Here is a 12,230-nt window from a genome sequence, read left to right as displayed (position 1 = left end):
CACTTAACTAGCTACAGGACAGTTTTCCCTGCAATGACAACATTTATTACACACAGCTCTATGATCTTCAGCCTAATAAAGCTTGTAGCAACAATGCCTAAAGCTCCAAAACTATGCACAAGTAGACCTAATAAATGTCTTAAAATAGCTCGTCCAACACAAAACACATGTGGCTACACATGTTGAGTTAATAAGCCACTTATTATTATTATTATTAGCTTTGCCTATATGCTGGAATAAGGGAGAGAACTCTTCAAATTATTGTTCATTACTTCTCATTTCAATCACACTCACAGGTGAAATGTTCGTCTGCAGCCTTTGATCTGCTGAGTTGAGCAGTTTACAGCTGCACATTAAGGTATTTTTTAACAAAATTACAAAGAATAAATATGCGTGCACCTCATTAAAGATCAATCGAAAAGAGCATTCAGGAGCAGGACATCAGAGTGGTAATGTGGTGGCCGGTTAGCTTCAAAAATATTGGCCAGTGAGCGATCCAGTAATATTTAGAGATCAGTGATATCAACGAATCGGTTTTGGAGAGACCAGCCATTGATGTCACAGTGGTTGTCACGCCGGCCACTCAAAAACAAAACTGAACAGATTGAAACAGAATGTGACCTTTGTAACCTCTTAAAATACCCCTTGAAATAGGTCAAGGTTAGACATCTTTGAACTTGTCCAAGATCTGTGTCCCAAGAATGTTCCCTGTAAATTTTAAGACTCTGGCAGTAATAGGACTGGACATATGCTGAGGTCAGACAGACGGACATATGGACGGACGGACACAAAGCCTTCCCAATACCCAATAGCTATATTTGATGCCCATCGGGTAAAAATGAAATGAAACCTCTATTTGACTTTTGTGGTTGTCTCTCTGTGTCTGCAGGTTTCTGTCCTTTTTTGAAGGTCTACCAGTCTCTGCAGCTGCTTTACACCTCAGGTGTCTAGTAAGTAGGTGTACAGTTGTCCAGCTGAACACCAGGATTTCTGTTCACCTCCTGAAAGTCTTTTCTTCTCACTGTCTTTCTGTCTTTACAAACCTCTGTCTGTGTTTAGGTGTCAGTCAGCTCTGTGCTTACATTGAAGTTAATGTTGTTTAATAGTGTTTTACCGAGTGGAAACATGTTTGGACTGCTTTTATGTGTACGTGTGTGTTGAACTGGAATATCCTCTGTCTTTCGTTCTCTCTCTTTTTTTTCCCAGTGATCCTCAGAGCTCCAGTGCACGAAAGCTGTGTGTGACTCTGGAGCCAGCACTACTTCTGAAGGGGGACATTATGGTGAGAGATATTGTAATGTCCTAACTGGGCAACTTGTTTTGAGTTAAATACTTTATCATATTCGTATATTTTATTGCTGGAGAAGACTTTGTGTCAAATGACCAGGTACTTACGGAGACCCAGATGACATGTACGCATGGTGAGGGAATGTAGATTACAACACGACTGCCATATGGTATGTTTCTCTGAGAGTGATCCAGTGCACATGTGCCTGGATCTCTCACTTTATCACTTATCACATGGGGGTGGCAGATAAATAGAGAAACGGATGTAGTGCCACCTTGTCTTGTTGGTTGCAATTCAGGACCCATAGGGGTTCTGTAAATTGAAGGATGCTGCAGCAATGTGGAATATAACTGCATGCTCTTAGAGCCAATTGTTTCCATTTCCACTTATTAAATTGCTACACTCTGGGCTCTTTGAAAGGTTTATATTGTTAATTCACTTAAGTTACAGATTATTTATAGACTATAAATATGCACTCAATTGTTTTCTTAAGTATCTTTGAGTAGGGTAAAAATATCCAAAGCTCTTAGAGAGTGAGCACTTTCATTTGAGAGCAGCAACCCACAATGTAGTCATTTTATACAGCAAACCAAAATACTATATTAGGAGTTTTTTTCACTGCACAAATTAGTACCATACTGAAGGAATCACGCTGGATCTTAACAGACACTTGCTGAGTTGCCACCCACTGCAAAGATGATTTATCAAGACCTTTTTTTGTCCCTGCCTCACTGGCAGTAGTTTGGTGTACTAGCTACGTCTAGAAGGATGGAGCTTTCAACACTAAATTGTAGTGTCGAGAGATTTCAGCCTGTCCCGACTCCCACTACATAGCACAGGAGTGGGGATCATAGACTGTATATATACTGGACAAAGCCTACATGACGTTACCCACTGGTTTTCTATAGAGACCCGGAACAGCCAATATGAAGTCCATGTCTGGGCCATGTTCTGGGCATCGCCGTGTTCACAGCAGCAGCACAATGAATTCATTAATGCATAAAGGCGTGGAGTGTGGGTGGCTCCATGCATGAGAAAAGACGCCTGAACAGGCCCCTCTCTTTGAGTCTGAACCACCTAACCTCAGTTTAGGGGTTTATTACCTCCACCAAGGAGGTTATGTTTTCGGTCGCGTTTATTTGTTTGTCTGTCTGTTTGTCAGCAGGATAACTCAAAAAGTTTTGAATGGGTTTTGTTGAAATTTTGTGGAGTGCTTGGAAATGACAAAAGGAACAAGTGATTAAATTTTAGTGGTGATCCGGATCACGATCCGGATCCAGAAATTTTTTAAAGGATTCTTCACCATTGCGGAATAGGGGGAATTTTGACATTCTAGTTTCTAACTCCACAAAAACAAGGCAGAAAGGCTTGAAAAAAATTAGGGTGTAACATAGTCAAATGTTCTATCAAACAACAAAGTTTGGTGATGATCAGATCCGGATTCCGGATCTGGTGATCCAGAATATGCAAAAATATAGGGAAAATAGAAAATGTGTCAGTGTGAGGTGACAAATGAAGCTAGAGATGCACAACTAACACCAAATTGTAGCTGAATCTGTACTGATTCAGTAAGGTGTCATCAGATTTGATGTAGCTTCAAATGTTATAGAGCTAGATCCAGAAGAAAACCGCCATTACCGAAAAATCGTTTTTATACAATAACTTTTGAACTAATAAAGACATAAAAGTGATTCCAAGTTCTAGTGGTATGTTTTCATGGTCAAGGATGTCAAATATAAAGGAAAGAAAAGTGTATGTATCATAGTTTTGGTTGTAACACTGAATTGTTGAATAGATCACTGTGCCAAGGAGGGAATCTCTTTAGGGTCAGTGACCCTATGGCCTTGTTTAGAGAAGTGTTTCATAAATGTTAAAAAATTCATATATTTGCAGTTTAGTTGAATAATAATTGAATTTTGTCTCTTATTTGTTTTTGTCTATAAGCACATGCAATATCAATATCAGTGCTCAGATGACAGTAGCTTCTGGGAAAGGTGCAAGTTGCAATAAACTGTGATGCCAAGCTCTAAGGATACATGCTATCCAGTCACAGCAGATGAAACTTTTTTCTACTGCGCAAACATCATTGTTAGACTTTTGTAGGTTCAATGATTCCACGGCGTGTAGATGTTATGGCGTCAGTGACCCCATGGCCTTGGCAGAGGTTTGCACTCTCTGAGTGCTTCTAGTTAAATCATATTTTTGGGGACTACACGGTGATTCTCCTAACAATTTACTTTGGTGTGGACATTAAAAGTTAAGAGCCACTTATTTTCCCAATCATGATACATTAAGTGATTCTAATGGATGAAACTGGCAACAGCTGCTATTCGCCCTATTGAGGTTTCAAACCCTGCAAAATCTCGCAAAACTTCGGAGAGGTCGCCACGCTGCGAGATGTCATTAACATTGAGAACTGCATTGAGACGCTCTGATCAGGCTGCACTTTAACCGCTGCACACGGACAACAGCATTAACATCGCAACATAGCTCTTTGTATATTGCGCCTAAAGGTCTTATGAATATATTATCTGGGTTTTTAGATAGTGTTATTGTGTTTATTTTATGTAAACAAGTGAGAGGCTCAGGTTGTTTCTCTGCTATTTTGAATGGGAATTGCTGTGAGCTTCGATTACTTCCTGTTCGTCATTCTGGGGGAAAGGGAAGTTTGCTCTTTAACGTCCTGCTTAATGTCCTTTACAACACCGTTTGTCCTCTTTGTTCCTGAGTAATATACAACCCCAGTTCCATTGAAGTTGGGATGTTGTGTAAAATGTAAATACGAGTAAAAACAGAATACAATGATTTGCAAATCCTCTTCACCCTATATTTAAATGAATACACCACAAAGACAAGATATTTAATCTTCAAACTGGTAAACTTTATTGTTTTTGTGCAAATATTTGCTCATTTTGAAATGGATGCCTGCAACACCTTTCCTTCTGACAACACTCAAGAAACATTTGGGAACTGAGGACAGGGCCGCTGCTAAGGTTTTGGAGGCCCTAAGCATAACTGGTCAGGGAGGGCCCCCCCACCCCCATACAAGAGACCCCCCCCCCCCCCCATAAAACACTTCATTATATTATGTTATCTAGTATCCAGTGTATTCCATAATGATAGGAAAACTACATGAAACCATTATATTATATTAAATTATGGACACAGAAAAATACCTAAATATTAAAATGCTCAATACTACACATCAAGCAAAACAGTGGTGACATTGTGAAACCATACACAACCACAACAAATGCTAAAGTTTACCAGCAGGTGTCAGCCTTTCCTTAGCTTAAGGGGGAATGGAGCACTCTACAGTACCCCCACCAACTAAACTGTGTTTCTTTTCCAGCATTCTGCTGACTGCACGCAAGCATGCATGTCTGTTTTAAGCAGTGGATACGTAATTTACATACATATGCCTTAAATAAAAGTTCTGAAATTATTCTCACTATTCTTGGTATATTTATCAGCCTGCCAAATTTATAGTTGCTATCTGATCATGTTGTCAGGCAGAATAGATTTGGACCTAAGTAGTGCACTGACGGCTAACTAGGCCTTTGTTGACTTATAAGGCACTCAAAATCTTCAAACTACACTGCCCAACTATTTGCAAACGTGCCACATGCCTTGTAATATCCAGATTAGTTTAGCATTTAAAGCTACATCAAATCAGCAAAGCCAGCGCAACCTAGCACCACTGAACATTAAGTAATCAAAACAATTTAAACCTTTAACGTGTACTTACCAGCAAGGGATGCACGGGCATCATCTTTTTGTTTCTTTTTCCTCTGTTTTTCAGCTCCAGACTCCTGCTGTCGCTTCATTGTTTGGCAACTTCAGTTAGGCACAGGGTTGCCAGATTGGGTGTTTTCCCATCCAATTGGTTTGTTTAGGGTAAAAATATGGCACTGGTCCTGGACGGGTTTTTTGTATAGAATTGCCACACACATTTTAAAAATCAGTTCAAATTGCGCAGGATTTAGTCCCTCCTTGCGTTTTTGAGCATTTATTGGACTGGAAATCGTCACATCTGGCAACCCTGGTTAGGCGACACAGCGAACAGAGAAAGACGCAAACAGGGCTGCACCATTTCAGGGAATCGGGGCGGGGTGGATGGGGGCTTTATATTAGGCAAAAAAAAACTGTTAATTTGCCCCAATTAAGTAATGGGGTAGGGGCCTACACAATGTTTAAAGACAAAAACGATGGGCCTATTCATAAATAATTCATATTGATTTTGAAATGTAATAATGTAATAATTTCAACACATTTTTCAGTCAATTGGAGGCCCTGCAAACTAGTGCAACATGGTTGGTGCCTCAGGCAGGCTGCGTAGTCTGCTTATGCCGAACGGCGGTGCTGACTGAGGACACTAATTGTTGAAGCTTTGTAGGTGAAATTCTTTCCCATTCTTGCTTGATGTACGACTTCAGTTCCGGGTCTCCGTTGTCGTATTTTGCGCTTCATAATGTGCCACACATCAATGGGCGACAGGTCTGGACTGCAGGCAGGCCAGTCTAGTACCTGCACTCTTTTACTACGAAGCCACACTGTTGTAACACGTGCAGAATGTACCTTGGCATTGTCTTGCTGAAATAAGCAGGGACGTCCCTGAAAAAGACGTTGATTGGATGGCAGCATGTGTTGCTCCAAAACCTGGATGTACCTTTCAGCATTGATGGTGCCATCACAGATGTGTAAGTTGCCCATACCATGGGCACTAACACACCCCCATACCATCACAGATACCTTTTCCTCTTTTGTCAGGAGGACACAACATCCATGATTTCCAAAAACAATTTGAAATGTGGACTCATCAGGCCACAGCACACTTTTCCACTTTGCGTATGTCCATTTCAAATGAGCTCGTGCCCAGAAAAGGCAGCGGCGTTTCTGGATGTTGTTGATGTGTGGCTTTTGCTTTGCATGGTAGAGTTTTAACTTACACTTGTAGATATAGCGACTAACTGTGTTAATTGACAATGGTTTCCTGAAGTGTTCCTGAGCCCACGCAGTAAGATCCTTTACACAATGATCTCGGTTTGTAATGCAGTGCAGCCTGAGGGCTCGAAGGTCACTGGCATTGAATGTTGGTTTTCAGCCTTGCCGCTTACGTGTAGAAAGTTCTCCAGATTCTCTGAATCTTCAGATTATATTATGGACTGTAGATGATGGAATCCCTAAATTCCTTGCAATTGCAACATTGAGAAACATTGTTCTTAAACTGCTGGACTATTTTTTCATGCAGTTGTTCACAAAGTGGTGATCCTCACCCCATCTTTGCTTGTGAATGGCTGAGCCTTTTAGGGATGCTCCTTTTATATCATGACACTCACATGTTTCCAATTAACCTGTTTCCCTGTGGAATGTTCCAAACAGGTGTTCTTTGAGCATTTTGTTACCACTGTCCCAGGTTTTTTTGAAATGTGTTGCAGGCATCCATTTCAAAATAAGCAAATATTTGCACAAAAACAATGAAGTCTATCAGTTTGAACAATAATTTTCTTGTCTTTGTGGTGTATTCAATTGAATATAGGTTGAAGAGGATTTGCAAATCATTGTATTCTGTTTTTATTTACATTTCACACAATGTCCCAACATCATTGGAACTGGGGTTGTATATAAGATGTCTGAAATTCGGTTTGTGTTTATTAAATTCCACGCAGATTAAACATAGCAGACACATCTTATTTGGAATATTTGTTTTAGCAAGTTTTCAGGGTCTCATGCATGCAGTCTCTTATTAACGTGATGAAAAGCATAAAAATGTACATTTTGGTAGTATAATGTTCATTTGCAATTGTCGTCGTGGATTCTGTATGTTGTTTAGACCGCAACAACTCTCTGGCACGCAAGGGATTATGGGATATCTCAATAGGGTGAATAAGAGCTAATGCCGTTCTTGTGCAACATTAAATCAGATGAGAAGTTCACTCAGCATGTATATCACAAATGAGACAGCTTAGATGAGCAGTTAGGATGTTTTACCATGCCCCCCCCCAAAAAAACCAAAAAAAAAACAGAAAATTCCAGGTGCTTGTTATAACATTTTCCAAACAAACAGACACAGCAACAACACAACAGCTACCAGCTGCATCAAGCGGACACTGAGCTAAAGATGCTATGAGACACTGAGGTACTGAGCTCAGTCACTGTCACTCAAAGTGACCACGCCCCCACATTTACATAACTTTATGGCTTAAAACATCTTAAACTAGGAAATTAGAGCAAAATTCACACCCATACAGTTGTCATGGAGGAGGAAAACATAGACACTAAAACTGTTTTGTTTTGTTTTTTCTAGCAGACTTTAAACACGTTTATTTCTGCTCTAATGTTGGACATTTTAACACAGAGTCCTATGGAAAGTGCTCTGTTTTGGAGACAGCCTCAAGTGGCCAGTCAAGGAACTACATTTGTGGAGGGCTTCATCAAGCGGCATTGAAGTTTACCACTTGGATGGGATACACACCTGGATTACCCAGTCCATTAAAGGATTAATGAGAAAAAAAAAATACAACAAAAACTAAATGTTTTCACCATTATAGAACTTCTATAAATTTGATTCATAATTAGAATGAATATTATACAGCCATATGTTGAAGTGAGTGATCTGTGCCTCAGGACTTATATTTCTGTATATAGGTGAAGTGCTATCACAGGCGGACGCGGACTGCAGAGAGGGAGGTGGTGTTCAGAGTGCAGTTCCACACCTGCACTGTTCACGGAGCCCAGCTGTGGTTTGGAAAGACTGAACTAGATGTGGCCTGCACAGGTATGAAACAAGATGACCAATAAATTGTGTGGAACACCACAAATAGTTGGGTTGAGACTTTACAGTTGCTTTTATTATTATTGTTGTTTCTTGTAGTAGTCGTACTAGTTGTAGTAGTAGTCAGTGGTGGGCACAGTTCCGACAATCCGATAATTATCGAAGATAAAGTTTTCATTATCGGATTATCTTTTCAGATAACTTTGAAACCCATTATCGGACTAATTATCTTCCAATAAATTTTTGTCCGATAATTTTTAGACCATTAAAGTGGTAAACAAAGGTCAACAGATGTGTTGTTATACCCTCTGCAAACAGAGGAGAACTGCTTCTAGAAGAAACCGCTCTATCCTTTGCAGGCAAAGGAGAACTGGTCACAAAAAAAAACAAGTAATTTCTATTAACCCCATACTGATACACGGCCAATATCACCCAAGTCATCCAGAGGCATACATTTTTAACTTATAGTTCAAATTTTAACCAAACTTATTTTGGACAAGTTATTTAAATTAACGACACGTCTGAAGTTTTATAAAGTGAAAATATCAGATATATGTTTTCATTTTTAAGGTTTTAGTGTGGACATGCTGTGCCCAGGTGCATTATGGGTGACAGGGTAATCTCACTACGTTCACAACAGGAGAAATGCATTGAGACACTCTGATCAGGCTCCACGGACAACAGCATTAAACTCTAGTGCCTAAAACTCTCGTGAATATATTCTCTGGGTTTATAGACGTTATTGTATTTGCGTTTATTAAATTCCATGCATCTTAAACGTAGCAAGTAGCAACAAAGCTTATCTGGAATTTTGTTTTGGCAAGTTTTCAAGGTCTCTACTGCCATCTACTGGCCAGTAGTGTTCATGGCGGTATTCAAACTGAAGCTGGGCAGACACTATGATATTTTCAATCACTGTACTCGGTTTCAGCTCAAACTGTACGACAGAACCGCATGGTGTAAATGTTCAGAGCTCTCGATTTATGTTCTCACACACATTACACGTTCAAAAACCACACGTCGGGCTCATGTTTCCAGAAGCAAAATGTAAACAGAAGCTTTTTTTATCAAACTTAATTTACAAAAACTCTTGATGGGAGACATCAAAGTTAAAAAAAAAAAAACATTACAAGACAGGTCTGCGGTGTTTGCACAAGCACAGTGTGAGAGGACACTTGTAGGGCTTCAGCAGCGGGATACCCTCATGACGGCCGACCAGAATATCAAACAGGTTTGATTTTCATCTGACCATGCGATCGCCGATCAGGAGGTGGTCATGAGATGTTAAACGCAGCTCGTTACTGCATGTATACTAAACGATCCAGGACGCGCGATTAACCTGAAACTCTGTGCGATCCAAAAAATTCTCGCATGAATGAAAATCAGCTGAAAAAGGGCCAAAACTCGCACTGGCACCAGTAGATCATGGCAGTGTTCTATTTATTTTGACACCGGTTATATCAGATGGTTATCTAATTACAACTTGGCTTTTTTTTTTTTTTTGAAAATGCCTTTTTTTAACAAATAAAAAAATGGCATATTTTACAAAAGCACATTTATCTGTAAACACCAACACACGACACACCTCACATTAACGTGTTGGTTTACATAGAATGAATCAACCAATCAGTGTGAGCGGAGGCACATTTTACCCAGAATGCCATCTGTCTGTGTTTCTTACAAAACTTCAGAATTAGTGCATTATTCAACATTAAAAGATATATGTTATATTTTAACTTTGCACAAATGACAGAATTGACATTAATGGAATTATTCTATCAGTATTCATTTTATGGGGACTAGAAGGAGAGAGCATATCTCACCCATATTGGCCTCTCTTCATTGGCTTCCTGTTAATTCTAGAATAGAATTTAAAATTCTTCTTCTTACTTATAAGGTTTTGAATAATCAGGTCCCATCTTATCTTAGGGACCTCGTAGTACCATATCACCCTAATAGAGCGCTTCACTCTCAGACTGCAGGCTTACTTGTAGTTCCTAGGGTTTGTAAGAGTAGAATGGGAGGCAGAGCCTTCAGCTTTCAGGCTCCTCTCCTGTGGAACCAGCTCCCAATTCAGATCAGGGAGACAGACACCCTCTCTACTTTTAAGATTAGGCTTAAAACTTTCCTTTTTGCTAAAGCTTATAGTTAGGGCTGGATCAGGTGACCCTGAACCATCCCTTAGTTATGCTGCTATAGACGTAGACTGCTGGGGGGTTCCCATGATGCACTGTTTCTTTCTCTTTTTGCTCTGTATGCACCACTCTGCATTTAATCATTAGTGATCGATCTCTGCTCCCCTCCACAGCATGTCTTTTTCCTGGGTCTCTCCCTCAGCCCCAACCAGTCCCAGCAGAAGACTGCCCCTCCCTGAGCCTGGTTCTGCTGGAGGTTTCTTCCTGTTAAAAGGGAGTTTTTCCTTCCCACTGTAGCCAAGTGCTTGCTCATAGGGGGTCGTTTTGACCGTTGGGGTTTTACATAATTATTGTATGGCCTTGCCTTACAATATAAAGCGCCTTGGGGCAACTGTTAGTTGTGATTTGGCGCTATATAAAAAAATTGATTGATTGATTGATTGATTTATACACCAAACCATATAACTCAGCACTGCTTTATTTTCCAAGAGCTCTACCTGACGGCAGCGCTGTGATTGAGTAGAGAGATGAGTTTTGTGGCTCCTCCCAGTTGCTTCTGTGCTGGAAGCCATGTAGTAAACTGAAGCTTCCAGCAGGGGGCAGGACACTCAAAGACAGAAGTGCTGACTCATTGTTTGCGTCTGTTGTCGCTTTTGATGCTTCCAAAAGCGATCGTGGTGTTAAAACTCAAAATAAGCTTGTTAGTAGTTGTAATTGTACTGGAGACAATACTGGAATTTATCGGTTATCTGTAACTTCCGATACATTCTTGGGTGGTTTATTGTTTAGCTTTATCGAAGATAACTTTTCAGTTATCTGATTATCTGTTATCGAAATTTATTTTTTGGTTATCTGTGCCCACCACTGGTAGAAGTATTGTTGTTGTCATGCTATGTGTTGAGAGTAAATCTTTTTGTTGAATGTTTCAATTTCTTTCCAAATTTCCATTGGATTAACTCTGTAATTCAAGTTACCTTTTTCCACTGGAATTCACAGAGATCAATAATTCATGACTGTGCTGCTTAAAATGAAGCAAAATGTTTTTCCATGGCTCAGAAAACAGCAGTCTCATGATGCACTGTATTGTAAGATTGCTGATTTACCTATTTAATCTTTCAAGTTTAAGTTTCAATTTCTTATCATGTGCATTAAAAAGTGCAATACAGTAAAAATACAATGATATGCGTTTTGCTCCGGTTCTCCCTTACCAAAAAATAGTACTGATAAGTATATAAAAAGTAAACTGGAAGTATACTTGAAACATACTTGCATGTACTACTTTTTGGTAAGGGCTCTCAGCCCATAAAATCTGTAATAAATAAAACAATAAAGAAGACCAATCCATGAGAACTAAAAAATATAAGACAAGCTAAACAATACAGCAACTAGAAATAAAACACATTAGTAAAACAGACATAAAATAATCCACAGAAAATATATTAATTTAAGTACCTCTGTTCAGAGGTGACAGTAACAACCTGACAGTAAACTCTGAGGCACGAGGTCCGAGCTATGATGCACAATAAGTGCTTCCCTGAAAAGAGACCTTTTTAGATCCTGCGTCTGGGTCTTCATTTGCTACCATTTTTAATCTAATTTACCTTCATTCCTGTAGTTTGCTTCAATTTTTTACCATTTAAGTCTTAACAAAAGATTTTCTTTGGTGCCACTATCATTGTTTTCCTTAGTATTCATATAAAGATTTCACAACGCTATGTCGCCAATATGATGAAATTTTGTCTTTTCTGGAAGCAATTTAGGATTTTGATCCATGTGTGTTAAAAAATGGTGACAAGACACCGTAAACACACGGTGTTGGGCCATCATCATTCACACTGGGGGCTTTTCTGTCCCTTGAATAGCAAACTTGGCTAGTGTCAGCATTTTTTTTTTTTTTTTTTGAAAACATAAAATTAACATAAAATTACATAACATAAAATTGAAGCAGAAAGAAAGCAATGGGCACGGGTAGTAAACATAAGTGATCCTGTTGGGTAGAACTCAGGATAAAATCTGGACATATTTCACACAC

At 39.4% G+C, this 12,230-nt stretch overlaps 1 protein-coding gene across 4 annotated transcripts in view; it reads left to right on the top strand.

The window, feature by feature from the left end:
* The window catches only part of LOC117507203 (tensin-2-like), an 82,400-nt gene that overhangs the window by 49,116 nt on the left and 21,054 nt on the right, over positions 1–12,230 (top strand). For 3 of the 4 annotated variants that reach the window (XM_034167014.1, XM_034167015.1, XM_034167012.1), the window contains exons 3-5: positions 890–950; positions 1,207–1,282; positions 7,937–8,066. The exons of the other annotated variant lie outside the window; for it this stretch is intronic. In XM_034167014.1, coding sequence (XP_034022905.1) covers positions 890–950; positions 1,207–1,282; positions 7,937–8,066 — 267 coding nt within the window. The remainder of the gene's footprint in view (positions 1–889; positions 951–1,206; positions 1,283–7,936; positions 8,067–12,230) is intronic. 4 annotated transcript variants of the gene reach the window in all.

The sequence above is a fragment of the Thalassophryne amazonica genome, chromosome 3, assembly GCF_902500255.1.
Source record: "Thalassophryne amazonica chromosome 3, fThaAma1.1, whole genome shotgun sequence".
Lineage (NCBI taxonomy): Eukaryota > Metazoa > Chordata > Actinopteri > Batrachoidiformes > Batrachoididae > Thalassophryne > Thalassophryne amazonica.
This window is presented reverse-complemented; position numbering and strand designations above follow the sequence as displayed.